Source organism: Dreissena polymorpha, chromosome 2 (genome assembly GCF_020536995.1).
Source record: "Dreissena polymorpha isolate Duluth1 chromosome 2, UMN_Dpol_1.0, whole genome shotgun sequence".
NCBI lineage: Eukaryota > Metazoa > Mollusca > Bivalvia > Myida > Dreissenidae > Dreissena > Dreissena polymorpha.
Genome location: NC_068356.1, coordinates 110,657,041 through 110,672,684, shown reverse-complemented (window position 1 = coordinate 110,672,684; position 15,644 = coordinate 110,657,041). Strand labels below are relative to the sequence as shown.

The window sequence follows — 15,644 nt, the reverse complement described above, 5'->3', positions numbered from 1 at the left end:
TAAGTAAACATTTAGATGAATGTTCACATAATGAACCAAAATTTAAAATATTTCCATTTTATAAGCTATTTTCAAACAATATTTCAGCTAGGTTAGCAAAAGAACAACATTTTATACATGTATTTAAACCCAAATTAAATTTCATTTAATATTTATTGACGTTATGACGTCATTATTGATATGACGTTATCTCCATGACATTTTGACGTTGAAATATATTGTATTATGCCCTGATGAGCTATGCGAAACGCGTTGGCTAAATCAATATATATTTAAAATCCCAGACACGTGTTTTTACTTTTATTATATAATATTCACAATCTGGATTATTACATTTTACTTATATAACTATATATATATATATATATATATATATATATATATATATATATATATATATATATATATATATATATATATATATATATATATATATATATATATATATGCACAACTCGCATGTAGTAAGCATTTGTGGACCGATCTTTTTCTGTCAGTCAGTACGAAGGATCACAAAAGCCCAGACGGGCAATTCATCCTAAAGTCAGCTTAACACACAAAAACACATATGAAGTTTGTTTGAACTTTATTGGACATGAGTACATAAGGATCCATGCAGTCACGTGATTAGCAGTTTCCGGGATGGATGGTGATGTCATCGATGGCGATATCGCCCAATTGGTTGGTGGCTGTGTGCCCCTCGAACTCGAACTGTAACGGTAGTCATACGCTTAAAAAAGATTGGTCTAAGGAAGTTTCGTTTCCTCCATGGGTTTATACGTTCCCTGTATCGATATATTATCAATATTATTTGATTGTTTTTTACTCAGCTGACTTATCAATAATTTACTGCACTTTTTCCGTTACATCATTATATTAAAACCCGCCGATAAGGAATGGTGCGCCGTAGCCAAAGCGGGAGTTAATACACAGGAATATAATATACGAGATTTGTAAATGAAAGGAGGGGTAAAATAAAGCAGTTTTTTTTAAATACCACTTAAGGTTCAAATGAGGAGCTTAAGCAATATAAAAGGCAGTCATGAAATTATAACATTATTTTTGGTTGAAATAACCAACATCAACTTCAAACATCATACGCACTTGATTAAAAGTCGGTACACGGGGTCGCCGTGGCGTAGTGGATATGGTGTCCGCCTAGCGACCGAGAGGTCATGGGTTTGATCCCCATTGTGATAACGTTCTAAAGATCTTCCCCATAGACACCAAAAACTGGTTATAGTCCCGGGAAATGGACTCGAGAACGTTTGAAAGAAGCCTACGGATTTCGATGCAATCGAGCTTAAATAAATTAAATTTAAACCAAAAGTCGGTACGGCAGACATGACAAGGTTAAGTTTCTAAATCAAACGGTAGTCATGGGATTGAAACCATCATATAATTCAGAGACAATGACAAAATAACAATGTATCTGTGTGTGTATTTCGACGTGTATGCGATCCAGCCGCGCCTAATTAACTTACTGACTTTCGAAAGTAGAGACATTTCTTTTAATGAAAGCTTAACTTTTTGCTACAAGAAATTCACATTATATGTGGTTTTGTTCGAGTTAGGAAACTGGATTATCCGAAGGAAATCCCACTACCCGGTTCGGAGATAACAATCCATCTCACATAACGGTAAGCGGCAGTCTGGATTGAACACATGTCGACGAGGTAAAAAGCGAGTTTACCAACCGCTGCGCTAAACGGACAGCAACATTTAAGTATCCTATAATACTAATACATTTTACATACGTTGAAATAACCGGTAGTATGCACTTTGGCGTTCAACCGGATGTGAGCCCACGAGGTGCCATGTTCACCACTCCAGCTCTGCAAGTGAATAATCTGTGCCCCAGCCTTGACGTTGAGGTACAGGGAACCTATGCCAGCACCATGCATATGATAATAGAAGTCGACGCAGTAGTCACCGCCCGGATACAGCTTCGAGTCGAGGCGGGCAACCTTATTGGCGTGGCCGGTTGCCTCCAAGTACAAGTAGTAGTCTGAAAGATGTAAAAAAAAGACCTTCGTCATACAATAAAAGACTTATTTTGGAATTTACTTTATTTTTTTTTACATTTAAACTAATTTGAGGGAATAAAGAGTGTTGACCTATGTAGAATTCTCTAAAATCGCATGCCCTATCAACACTAATTGTTTGCATGAAGCAACGATTGGTACAGTTGTTTGTTATAAGGAAACATTGGTATCAAGCATGTACGGATTCGGCGTTTTTTTTGGCAGCGAATACCGGAATAATCCTACTGAAATCGCATCCGTCAATTTGATCGTGAAAGTCCCAGACAATAATTCACATTGTTTTGTTTTTGAAACGTGGTGGACCTGTTTTTGCAAGCAAACAATGCTCTTTTTAGTCAGCAGTTTTTCAATTAGGTTGGGACCATTTTGAATAGCTAATAACTAGATGAAAAGATGATGTATTCCATTGTAAGTGTGACATCCGATGATGCCATTTCCGAAAATTTATACAGCTAAAACAATTATCAAGTATCAGTAAATACAATATTTGCAATCATGTTCAACTTTTAAAACTTGATTTAAGTCTAAAGAGAACGCACACGTGTAAAGCCAGCCTCCGCGCTGAAACTTTATTGGTTCCAAACATGGCTCAAGAAACAATAAGAAAATGTTACTCGTAAACAGTTACAGAGAAGGTACTAGAAAAGTATGCGAGAAGTGTAACAGTGCGTTTTGAGACAACATACGTGTTGCTGAGCCGGTATTGTCGGCCGTTGGACCGGTTCCAGCAGACGGCGTAGAGCCATGGTAACGTGTCCAGTCCATCGTGTCCGCGCGCGAATTTGTCCATGTGCAAAGACCAGTATCGAATGTGCAGACGTCAGCTGTGGAGTAAATAGAGTACATTAAAAGCCATGCAAGTTATTCTTATTTGAAGTCACACTGCTGTAAAGAAAATATGCAGAAAAATATTTTCTTATATCCCTAAATCGAGAGCAACGTTTGTCGCAGTATAAATTAGCAGAATGTTTATTTTAATAGTTTTTCACGCGCTTCTGTATATCATCGATTAATCGCCACCATCTTGCATCGAAAAGGTAGATTTTGTTTATTACGCAGATTCAAGCGTATTTAAAATATGCGATATAGCCCTAAACCTGTTGTATTTTTTTCTGGACACACTCTTGACGATATTGTCACCTGATAAAAAATAAGCAGGAAATAAGTTCCGTCCTGAACGGCAAGACACTAAGAATTGGTCACTCGTGTTTTCTTCCAGAACTACATTTCCCAAGATAGAGTAAAAATTATCATTATTTAATATGATTTAATATTTATTAGAAAAAGTTTTTATCTTAAGAAGGACGGTTTTTTCGGATCATTTGTATCATGGTAAATTGCATTTTTGTGTGTTAAACATGGCATGTTATCATGTGTCTTTTGATTCTTATACCTGATGAATCTAAGTTCAGTCGAATTAGGCAGATTAATCTATTGAAAGACTTGATTATAATTAGATATGTATTGTTAGGACAGTAATAGCCGACTGCATTACGCAGATGTTGTATACGAGTTTTAAGAGAACCGTATAATTTATTTTTTTGCATTGTGTCCATTGAGTTAACTTAAAATAATAAATGAAAAATTAAATAATGTATCAAATATCATAGCAAAAAGAGTCTCATATTAAAATAAACAAGTCGAAGGTCGATTTAAGTACATTGGACATTTAAAGTTGCGTTTGAATCCTTAATGAAAGTATGCTGTCGTGGAGAAAAGTCCTTTTCTTCATTTTAACAATATGACATATTAATGCATTAAGATTGAGATTGTAAACGTTGAAGTTATAAACAAGCGTTCGGCAAATTAAAATACATGATCAAATTTCCCCGTAAATCTTCAGTGGACTTTTAATAGCCACCCCAACGAAGTGACCACACTTTGTCCTAAAGGTTCCATGTAAAAGGGTTTAGGGACCGTATTTAATTAGCAAGCCACACGTTACACTAATCTTCTATTTAAATGAAAATAGTATTAAATTATATGTCTGACACAATATGTGTATAATATATGAACGCTTACACATTTTTTTCAGATTACACAGGCACATCGTACGTTAGTTTAAACCATATTTTTAAGCTGTTTAAACTACCCTGTTGACGAAAATAATGAAACCTGTCCCATATGTGACAAAAAATTGGCACAAAGCACGACCTTGCTCAGCACAAGACAGTTGATCAATAAACGACAATAGTAATTTCTTTGATTTTTTTTATAATCATAATGCAATAGCATAAATCGTTTGTTTAAACGTTGATATTCATTACAACGTTCCGCACATAATTCATTACTGCGAATTTTGGAAGACACTGAAATGACAACTGATGAGTCTATGCCGCGAATACTAGTTTATGCCATCCATTTGGTCCGAGTCGATTATACTAAATAAATGTGTAGCTGTCATAGGACATCGTTTGGTTAGACCGAAATACGAAAGATGATAATACAAATAATAACTGTCATCACAACTTCTCTACTTTTTACTGTTAAAACACCAATTCATATTTACGAGTCAACAATTAAATTACATTATAGCGAGAAGTTACTTAGACACTTCTGCATAATATACAGGCAACACACCAATAATCGAATCGTTACCATCAAGAAGTTGTTTTCATTCAATCAATATTGTTATTAACTTAGAGAATGATCACTTATAAGGCACACTTGTATATCAGGGTTATTGACAAATATATGTTAAAAAATACCCCGCTGTTTACCATGGAACTTATCTCTCGTTTTGAAAGTGTGTGAATCTGTTGCACAAAGCGCCGATTGACAATATAGGCATGACTATGCGCAGAAACCCTTAGAGAAAGTGCTGCGGTACATTTCATACTTTACATAAGCATGAAATCAAAGAATAAACAAATATATTATTTTCCCATCCAGTTTTGCGGTGATTTATTGACAAAGTTGCTACTCCACATTGATTTCTTTTCACGATATTTATAGTAAAGAATATAGAATATTCCATTAGCACTAACGTACTTAAATTAACTCCTTACGAACGATGTTCTTTTCAGTGACATACATGTCATTTACTTTTACTTGAACCGATGCCTCTTTAAAATGCTGTAGTACTTTTATAAATTATGTTTAGCAGTAAGAAAAGCGATGATAATAAAAGAAAAACTGTTATAAACAGCACATGTCTTCCTTTAGTTCAAATTCAGCCCAAAGGAAAACAACAATATATAGTCTATATTTCGAATTAGCGATGTAGGCAAATCTATTTAGGCTGCTGATTTTGACTGCAAAAACAATTTTATTTTGCTGTATGCATATAATTTTCAGACAAACTTCAAACATTTCATATATTAAAAAAATATATTAATAAAATTGATCTCTTACTTGATGTCATGTCAGCATGTTTATTGTTTCTGCATGAGTACATTGTATTTCATATTTAACAGTACTTAGATACTTGGCCTCATTATTTTGCATAGACTGTTACCATTGAGTTTAACAAGTCATTATGACTCGAAAACATATATTTGTTTAAAGCAATACAAAAGACACTCACATCCGGTGGGCGGCGCTGGTGTTGTGGTTGGAGGGGCGGTAACGAAGGGGCTGGAGGTGCTTCCATGAGGGTCAGCGGCAACGCAGTCGTACAAGAGTTGAATCTCTTTAATGTCAGTGGCACTCAAAGCTTCTCGCTGACCAATGGTCACTCCAGGCCGCTTAGGCTCAATGGTCATTTTATGGGGGTCAATAGCGAAGGCATAGGCGCTGTAAGTTAGAAAGCAGTTGAATCGGCTGTCATAACGCATGTTCAAAATGATCTTTAGTATAAATCGTGCAAGGGTTGATCGTGTACAATGCCCCGGTGTATAGTGTGTATTCTGTGTGTCGATAGTATGTTCGGGTAATAGAATATATTCAGTAAGTCGATAGTGAACATTACGTGGTTTGATAGTAATCATACAGTTTTCATAAAACAAATAATTTTATATATGTTTGATTTTTAGTTTATCTTTAAAGAAAAAGTCTTATATTATGTAAATAATGGTAGAAATAAAATATATAGTCCATGAAAACATAACAAGATAACGACATACGTGAATGTCAGTCTCATTGTTTCTTTCTTTCGACATATATAGTTTTTAATTCTAGATCAGAATGCTTTTCACTGATTTTAATTTGCATGAAATAAGCATTAGCGACACGATCGAAGTATTTTAAAAAGATGAATTACATGGGACGTTTGCAAAAAACTGTTACTAGTGCATCAAAATCATAATTTCAGAGAAGTTTAAAAGGGATATAAAAACATTACTTAATACCGATTTAGTCTGTTTACTTGTTCCTGACCTGTAGTGCATGATGCTGCCGTAGTCATATGGCTGTCCCAGCAAATCGATGTATCCCGTCGGGTACTTGTTGAAGTTGCCCTCGTGACCTGCAATCCATATCGTTTACATGTTAACCCATTTATGCCTAGTGGACTCTCCCATCCTTCTAAATTGGATCAACTTATTTTCAAAATAAGGGATGTCTAGTATATTTATTTCTATATTTATAATATGTCTTACATAAATTCCTTTAAGCAAACAGCGCAGACCCTTATGAGACGCAGTATTATGCGGCGTCTCATCTGGTTCTACGCTGTTTGCTAAGGCCTTTTTTCTAGACGCTAGGCATAAATTGGTTAAGAGCCCCAATGATTATGTCAATTCCGGTTAATTGTTCATAATATATCTTAATAAGAAGGAATTCTCGTGTACTTACGACCACTGCTGTATATACAACATGTATATGTGTGCGTGATGGTATCCACAAACATATGTATGAATACTGTTCACTAAAATTACACTCCAGTCTACCTTTCTGAATGTTTTCCAAGTGGATAGTGACGTAGGTGTCTCGGTCGGTTCTGCTCTGCTCGTGCCAGAAGCCAAGTGCGTGCAGAAGCTCATGCATGACGGTGCCTTTTCGCTCGCACCCGGGGCCGATCGTCACGTCCGACTGACGACCGATGTAGCCAACGGGTGTGTGGCAGCTGAAAACAAAGAGCGAGTTTACATATCCAAAGGCTTATATAAAATAACGTGCAGTTAATCTAATGTTTCGAGATTAACAGCCCACCACTAGCTCTGAGAATGACACATTTTCAGAATGATATATTTGGAAGTATTTCACTTTCAAAACAGTTCTTATAGGTTCATGTATTTATATATATATATATATATATATATATATATATATATATATATATATATATATATATATATATATATATATATATATATATATATATATATATATAACCCGAAAACATGTATGTTGTCAAAGACATGACCTGTTTACCTAATATTGAAATAAAACTACTTGACCCAAAATCAGCCCTTGCCTTGATTCATATCAAGACACATTATTACTATGTTCCATTAAGATTTTGCCATGAATTTGCCATGAATTTTGGCTTCTATAGGTGTATATAATTTCAAAAATATAAACTGACCCACTTAAAGTAGTAGCTAGCTTTTTTACGCTCTGCTCGTAAGCAATGCCCATTGTTTCTTATTGCATTTGCATTGAATAATTAAGGGTCAACAGATAAACGAATTGCATTTATAAAAAAGACTATGTCGTTAACCGAAATTCATTTAAAAGTAAGCGTTTTACTCAGAAAAACATGCACAAATTAAAAATATTAACATGGATTAAATGCATAAATAAACAATAAATGAAAAGAAGGAATCCATTTAGCTAAGTCAAAACATAACTTTTTAAATTTCATACTGTTCGATAAAATATCGACTATTATTTAAATGACATGTCTGCTTATAACATGTGTAAAGTCGAATCATACGACCCTGCAGTTTGCTCAATGATAACATTTTATCAAACCCAAAACAGTAAATTAAAGAAAATATATTGTCATAAATAAAAATTATTCTTATTGTTCATATTTTCATGACTATTAATATAAATGGAATCATTTTGCAACATATGCAAAATGAACAAAAAGGAGTATTATATGCGTTGCGTTTAAAATGTTAATACTATGTTCTATGAGAACAGCACGTGGTATGGAGTATTGCCTTAATGTCCTTGCAACATATGCGGTTGTACAATAAAACAATTATCTAATGTGACTAACATCCTTACGTTATAGGGGCCACTACGGCATTATAATGAATACTAGGTCGGTGCCGAATAAAGTTGTTTCACGCTAAAGATGCAGTTGTTTAGTGTCTTTTTTCATTTTTTCTTAAAAATCGGGGACGTAGAGGTATGATAAACAGAAAAACAGGTTAGTCACTGATCTTTTTGTAATGTATTAGGCTCAACACGATTAAAATAATGAAACAATGTTTGCTTAAAATATCTTTGGGATTTTCCGTCTAGTTCGATTTTCCTATTCTATTTTTAAAGAAATAATTTACGACTAAGAAAATTGATGGGATAAATCGAATACTAGGTCGGTGCCGAATAAAGCAAAGTTTATCTTGTCCGGCACGAAAATCTGAACCACTCGCCAAGGCTCGTGGTTCAGGTTTTCTAAGCCTCGCAAAATAAACTTTACTTTATTCGGCACCGACCTATAGTATTCTCTATTTTCTGTTTAGCATACCTGTACGTCCTCGATTTTTAAGAAATAATGAAAAAAACACACTAAACAACTGCATCTTTAGCGTGAAAGAACATGCATTGTGTCGTATGACGTGTTTATAATGACATCACGAGTACGCGCACTTAATATTTGCAAATAATGTTGTTTTTTTGCTTTTTGAGTTGCATTATGTGTTAAAAATATATTACATCTTGGTATCAAATTGTTTGTTTTGTTGAATCTGATTCGATTTTACTAAAAATGATTACTTTATAGTTGATTCCGAGTAATATGACCATTCTCCAAAGCGCGTGACAGCTATATTTCAGCACTGCCGAAATAAAGGAAAATTTATTCCACAGTGGTTTATTTCGACAATGCACGTCTGATGATGGTATAAAAATGATTTAATGAATCTTTTAAGGTCACTAAAGATGAGAATGAAATGTAACATTCCTATCTTCTCGCGGGCTTATACTTCATATGGGTTAAAGGTAGACGAACTATGTATCAAATCTCTGCGCGGAGATTAGAAGCCGGTGTTCATAAGATTGGAGATGGGTTTGGGAGATTGCAAAACGTACCCGTTTCCGGTGACGAACTTAACGTAGCCGGGCTCGCCAGCATGTGGCTTGAAGTGGATGCACGTCTTGCCGTTGACCTTGGTCTTCTCTTCAATCTCCGCCATAGCCTGTTTGAAGATGTTCTGAACAGTCGCGGCTGGGGGTTATAAAGAATCTTCATTACATCTTAACTTAAAAGTCCACTGTTAATATACGGCATAGCCTGTTTAAAGATATTTTGAATGGCCGCAACTGCAATTTAGAAAGATAATTTGTAAAATATTGACGTACATGTTTTATTTGATGCTTATTTATTTAAATAACTTATGTTAAAGATCTTAATGGGTAATGAACACCACTTACGATATGTGGAGGAAATCTCGTACGGCACAACACCGTGAGCCCAGCGTCTGTTGCGATCATTGATGGCGTTGCGGTGCTGAAAGAAATATGGACGGGAATTAAAAGTTTATTTCTAAATACATTATTAAAAGCAAATCATATTAAATATCCTTGAATATTGAGATAAGTTTTGTCGTGCAATATATGTTCTCAAGTGTAAATATTTCATATTTTTAAGAGCTTTATGGTGTATCAAGAGTAAGTTTGGGCAATCATCACTGTGGAACACTTACCAGGGGATTCTCGCCCGGCAACAGGTCAATATCACCTTCGAACAATCCTGACACTTCTTCCGGGTTTATATCCGCGTTCTCTGTACGAAGAAAAAAAGAATTGCACACTTAACCGTCCATTCACCTTGATGAATTGATTTATTTATCAATATTTTTTCATATTTAATTGTAAATTGATATGTTTCTAAATGTGTTCAACGACTCGTTGATAATGGTATGGTAGCGTATTATATTGCCATGGGGAATCGTGGATTAAACATGTATGATACAATCCATTGCAACATCACAGTTATGTAACGGTTCGATATGAAAGATCTTGGTACTGGAGGATATATTATCTTAAATTATATAAATTAATGTTACCCTCGATATATATATATATTTATATGTACATATATGTTAATATAATACATTTCAGATATATTATTCACAAGTTGTGTGTATATAGCCATATGACTATCCTCGATATCTATCTTTACATATGTGTTAATATAATGCTTTTAATATACATTACTCACAAGTAATGTGTATATTGCCATCTATTCATCCGTCTATCTATTGAAAAAATATTACTTGTTTTATATGGCATGACATATCAAAGAATGTATAATTGATTCACACATTATGCACACATGTTATGTTTACTTACCAGCATATGCCACAGGTACCTGTCAATAAACGAAATGTTGGGTGTTTATTGTTATGTAAAAGTAACAAATCTGTAACGTGTATTTGTGTTTGCAGGCCAGATTAAGATCTATTAATTTACTATTTCATATTAAGAGTGAAACAAAGGTTGCGTTGATTAAGATATTTTTGTTATATATTGTCACACTTCATGCAGCGTGTTATCTCGAATGGAACGTTTTGATTGTTTTCCTGTATATAAATATAAATACGAATGTACTTCAAACAATACAAAAACAAGACAAACGAAACCCCAGCTGCATCACAGACACTTCCATCACCCCCCTCTGCTACTCCTCTTCCCTATCTGCTTCTCTCTCCCAAAACCCTCTAAATTGCCCATTGTTATACGAAATTTCAAAACAAACAAGTGAGTTAAACAAATAATTTACTTATATATATAGTAAAACAAATTCGATCAACTATTTTTTTTTATATTGTGTGTGTTAATGGACAATTTTGAAGTTTGGCAATTCGGGTAGCAGCTTGGGGTGTGGGGGGGGGGGGGGCGGGAGGAGCAACTAATACCAAGTGCCTGTGAGCTGCATCAGTAGGAAACGATTCGCATGTGATCATATGAGCCTTGTTCTGAGAAAATTGGGCAAAATGCATGTGCGTAAAGTGTCGTCCAAGATTAGCCTGTGCAGTCCGCACAGGCTAATCAGGGACGCCACTTTCCGCTTTAATGGTATTTTTCGTTTAAAGGAAGTTCCTTTTTACCGAAAATCTAGTTTAAGCGGAAAGTGTCGTCCCTGATTAGCCTGTGCGGACTGCACAGGCTAATCTGGGATGACACTTTACGCACATGCAATAAGCCCAGTTTTTTTCAGATCGCGGCTCGTATCAAGGCTCTCTATTCTAGGCATGGGACCAATTATCCAACATTAAGACGCGATTTTCGAAATAACGCAAAGATGCATGAACGACAAAATCGAGGGGAAATTGTAAGCATGGCATTTGGGTTTATAAAACAAAAAATGAACATTTAGTAAATATCTTTGTAACGTCATTCAATGGTTCGTTATCTGCTGCATGTAATGAACACCGTGAGCAAACGTTATTGACTTCGTTTACTTTTATACTATGTTTTACAAAACCAATCGATGTTTTTAGGTAACATTTTGAATGTTTTTTTTGTATTGTTTCGTATCGCAAATCAGGTTTTGAGTTCACCTACGAATCGAAATGCCTTTATATTGGTAATGGTGTATTAAAAAGAGTGAATCGGTCTTGATCTTTAACATGCTGGTTTGTAAAATCGAATAGTAGATACTGTGTAAAGAAAATAAATAAAAAAAGCAATACAATGCTATTATGCGCATAAGTGCTAGACATGACGTATGTCATAGATTGTTTAACTCTTATTTAAATGACCTGACTTGTATAATATCACATAAAATAGCTTTGTTCTAAATGGATGACGACAAATGTAAAATAAGCAAACTAAGCACACTTGAAAGCAATTTCAATCACCTAGATGGCATCACATTACATAACATTAACAGAAACAAACTTTGAAGCGGCTTTACGAAGATTAATTTGTATTAACAAACACAAACATATATACTTGAAGCAGTATGTGATATCTCAAACAAATTTTACCATATAAATACTGCGATTAAACAGCTTATGTTAAATAGTACAAAATGAAGCAGTATGGCCTAGCGTTCACAAACTCAAAATACAAACGAGACAAATAAGTTGATTATTTTAATGAGGATGAATTGGAGATGGATGGCCGAGCTTGACGAAGTATTTGAGTCTAGCTCTGGGAAAATGGGGCTTATAGCATGTGTATAGTGTCGTCCCATATTAGGACATTCCTCATAAGCTTATCAGGGGCGACACTTTACCCTAATCTGGGTTTTGGCTGTGAAGAGGTGTCTTTGAAACGAAAAATACCATAAAGCGGAAAGAGTCGCCCATAGTGAGCCGGTGCAGACTGCCGAGGCTTATCTGGTAAGGCACTTCATGCATATGCATAAAACCCACTGTATTTGTTATAATCGATCCGAATATTGTTAAGAATAAAGAATAAGTGCAGGACTGTTAGTTTGTACAGACACAGACATTCAAACGAGGCGAAACGAAAGCAGCTTACTTTACTAAAAATTTAACTTGGGCAGGTTTACGGTTGATTAATACAAGGGTAAATAAACACAAAATGCATTTTCGTTCAACAAAACGTTTTTACCTCATTTTCCAAAGGCACAGCTAGAGCAAACCCAACACAAACGACTACCAGCAGTAGCATCATGACTGGTATCTGTGAGTCCCTATCTACAACTGATCTCTATGCCCCTTGCTGAATCATATCTATAGCCTTAAATGTTAGCCTTTATGTAATAGCGGACACCGTAAGTAGACATTTGAGTAAAGCGTTTTAGGCCACATTTCTTAATTGTTATACAATGAAAGCCAAACAATGACTATCCGTGATCGGTACTCATACGCAGATTTAAGCTTCTACATTCTATTGGAGCAATATGTATGATAGCGGAATATATATATATATATATATATATATATATATATATATATATATATATATATATATATATATATATATGTATATGTTGTTGTTGTTGTTGATGGCATTTTAGGTCAACAACGTTTGACTGCGCAAGCCACATACATGCCTGGTTTATAAATTTGTAGTGTTTTACTGCAACTTGCACAGGCATGACAGCCACCTGCCTCTTTCACATCTTCAAAATGCGGCATTATGCCTAAATGTAGTGTCCATGTTTCATAAAATCCTTTTAATGGTATACGAGATATCAAAAATATTTGATTTTCAAATGTGACATTGATCTTGAAACGGCGTGATTTAGTTTGCGCTTTTCAGAAAGACCTAATGGCCTAAACATCATATCAGACTATCATGGACTTTTAAGGACTTCGAAGATAGCAAGCGGTCAGGAACTATCTGTTCAAATTGTTGGACTTCAAATGTAACCTTGCCCGTGAAAATGTGTGATGACTAGTGTCTTCTTCTCATAGTCTTAATAACCAAACCATTCTAGTCAAATGCCATGGAAATTCTTGGGATGATGGTACATTAATAGGAAGTACGAATACGACATGACATACGAGGCTCAATCATGTGAAGTATAGCCTTGACCTTAAACCGGTGTGACTGACTTAAACCTACGGCACATCGTTGCATTGACCTAAGCAATATAGGGATTTGCATGAAAATCCGTAAAAAGGAAAATGAGCTATAGAGCGAACACGAACGTGTTAAGGACAAACTGACGGACGATGGGAATTCCTACTCTCCCCTACTGGTTTGCGGCGGTGGAATTGATAAAAATCATTATTCGTGAACTATGCAAAATCGTAATCTTCCATGTGTTATACATTGCCTCTCTGTATGTCTTTTTTCCTTTGTATGCTTATCAATATTTGTGTCGCGTGTTAACCACACGAATTAAATGCGATCAAATTTAATTTTACTCAATTAAATCAAGTCACGATCTACTCAAATATTGACGGCGTTACAGTTTCTAAAATTGTACTAGACTTTATCTGTCGTTAATTAGAATCTGTGTCGAACACGCAGCCCTGTTTTGACATTGGTTATGTGTGCTCTTCACGTACAGATACACTGTATTACACATACTATTATATTAATGATAAACCTAAAACGGGAACGAGTACTGATGTCCATACGCCGTGTCGTTTTAGGAGGGGAACTTCGGGGCCGTTAAGTCGTCTAATCTTTCGATCTTATCTCCTTTCTATTGTTTTCTGCGATACATAATTCTGTTTTCATGGTATTGAATGGAACTTCAAATATAGCAATAGAGGGCAATTATGTAGATGACATGCAGAATATAATGGAAACATCAATGTGCCAGTTAATTTTTCATGCGTCGAGCATGATTGCATTACTGTTGAATGGATTTAAACTTCGCGCATTTACTGCTAGAGGGAAATGAGAAAAAATGCCATATACAAATATCAAAATCGGTTTTAAGAGGGGAGGGGAATTCATTTCATATCTAAAAACATTTTTACTAAGCCGAAACCCGCTGCTATATTCACAAATCATGACACAGATGTGACGTGGGATTTCATGTCCATTTAAGAATGATAGGAGAAGGTGCTTTTTAGTTGTTCGCTTGCGAACAACTTATGTTAGTATGACACGTTGCAAGTCGTTCTGCTTTTAACTACGCTAAGCGTGATAACCACCGCATCTGCCGCATCCGCGCGAGAAAGAGTTGTATAATTTATGCAAGAGGTTTGAGTTCTTCAACTATATTCATTCACAAATGGAAACATAATGTGAATATCGTGTTAAATGAAATATTTTTGAACGGAGCGTATATAGAAAACAAAATCTATAAACAATATTTGTATTAAACGTGTCGCGGAAGAGAATGTTATTGAATGATTAAAAGTTAAAACAGTCCACTATCTGCTGCGTCTTAATGACGTAGTATTTTTGTTCAGCACAGGTCATTCATAATCTGAGGCTATTAATAGATGTGGGAAAATAAAACTTATGCTGATAAACAAGTATGGGAGGTTGCATAACCTCGTTCATAGTGAATTCTCCTATAGCGGGGTAAAATTTGATATGTCTGGGAAACGTTCTTTTGTTTTAAATATAGCGGCGATCTTTTGTATTCACGGGTGCTTACAACGCAAAAGTAGAAGGTTAAGTTTGTTTATATTCACAGTTCTCAATTTACACAACGTTGAACACGAGTTCACAAATTACTACAAGTATACTATAGACAACAACAAAAATACTTTATAATCGCTAAAACCGAATATAAAAAACAACTAAATATAACAAGAAACATCTTTTAAAAAGATAGTCAGCGTAAATGCTGACTTTGAAATAAAGTTTGAAATTTTAATTACGTTTCTTAATAATTAAATTGAAAACAAAATGTTAACTATTGTGTTTTTTTCACTTGTTAGTCGCATATTCACACGCAGTTTTCTTTCGACACATTTAAATAATTATTTCATAGCCGCGTCATGCGAAAATGGGTCTTATACGTTTCGACCAGCAATCTTAAGCTCAACCTGTGCATTTGCGCAGTTTGGTCAGAGGCGATACTGTTCGCTATAAAATCACTGAATATGTTATGGTCTCATTTTGTATCTCCTGACCAGACTGAGAGGGCTATAT

At 35.0% G+C, this 15,644-nt stretch overlaps 1 protein-coding gene across 1 annotated transcript; it reads right to left on the bottom strand.

Moving 5' to 3' along the window:
• Positions 1–571: 571 nt before the first annotated feature.
• Positions 572–12,827, bottom strand: LOC127868502 (meprin A subunit alpha-like). The gene is made up of 11 exons (XM_052410331.1): positions 12,687–12,827; positions 10,455–10,473; positions 9,806–9,885; positions 9,534–9,609; positions 9,192–9,327; positions 6,875–7,050; positions 6,363–6,450; positions 5,572–5,780; positions 2,732–2,869; positions 1,758–2,008; positions 572–711 (listed from the first exon to the last, which is right to left on the bottom strand). The coding sequence occupies exons 1-11, from the start codon at positions 12,747–12,749 to the stop codon at positions 628–630; spliced, it is 1,320 nt and encodes a 439-aa protein (XP_052266291.1). The 5' UTR covers positions 12,750–12,827; the 3' UTR covers positions 572–627.
• Between the last annotated feature and the right edge of the window lie 2,817 nt (positions 12,828–15,644).

Bases quoted from the DNA above. Each gene is read 5' to 3' on its own strand.
- LOC127868502 (XM_052410331.1), bottom strand. From the start codon at position 12,749: ATGATGCTACTGCTGGTAGTCGTTTGTGTTGGGTTTGCTCTAGCTGTG. The intron at 7,051-9,191 runs GTACGTTTTGCA...CTTTGTTTTCAG, and splicing joins AAGTTCGTCACCGGAAACGG to CTGCCACACACCCGTTGGCT. The intron at 6,451-6,874 runs GTAGACTGGAGT...TATGGATTGCAG, and splicing joins CTTGGAAAACATTCAGAAAG to GTCACGAGGGCAACTTCAAC.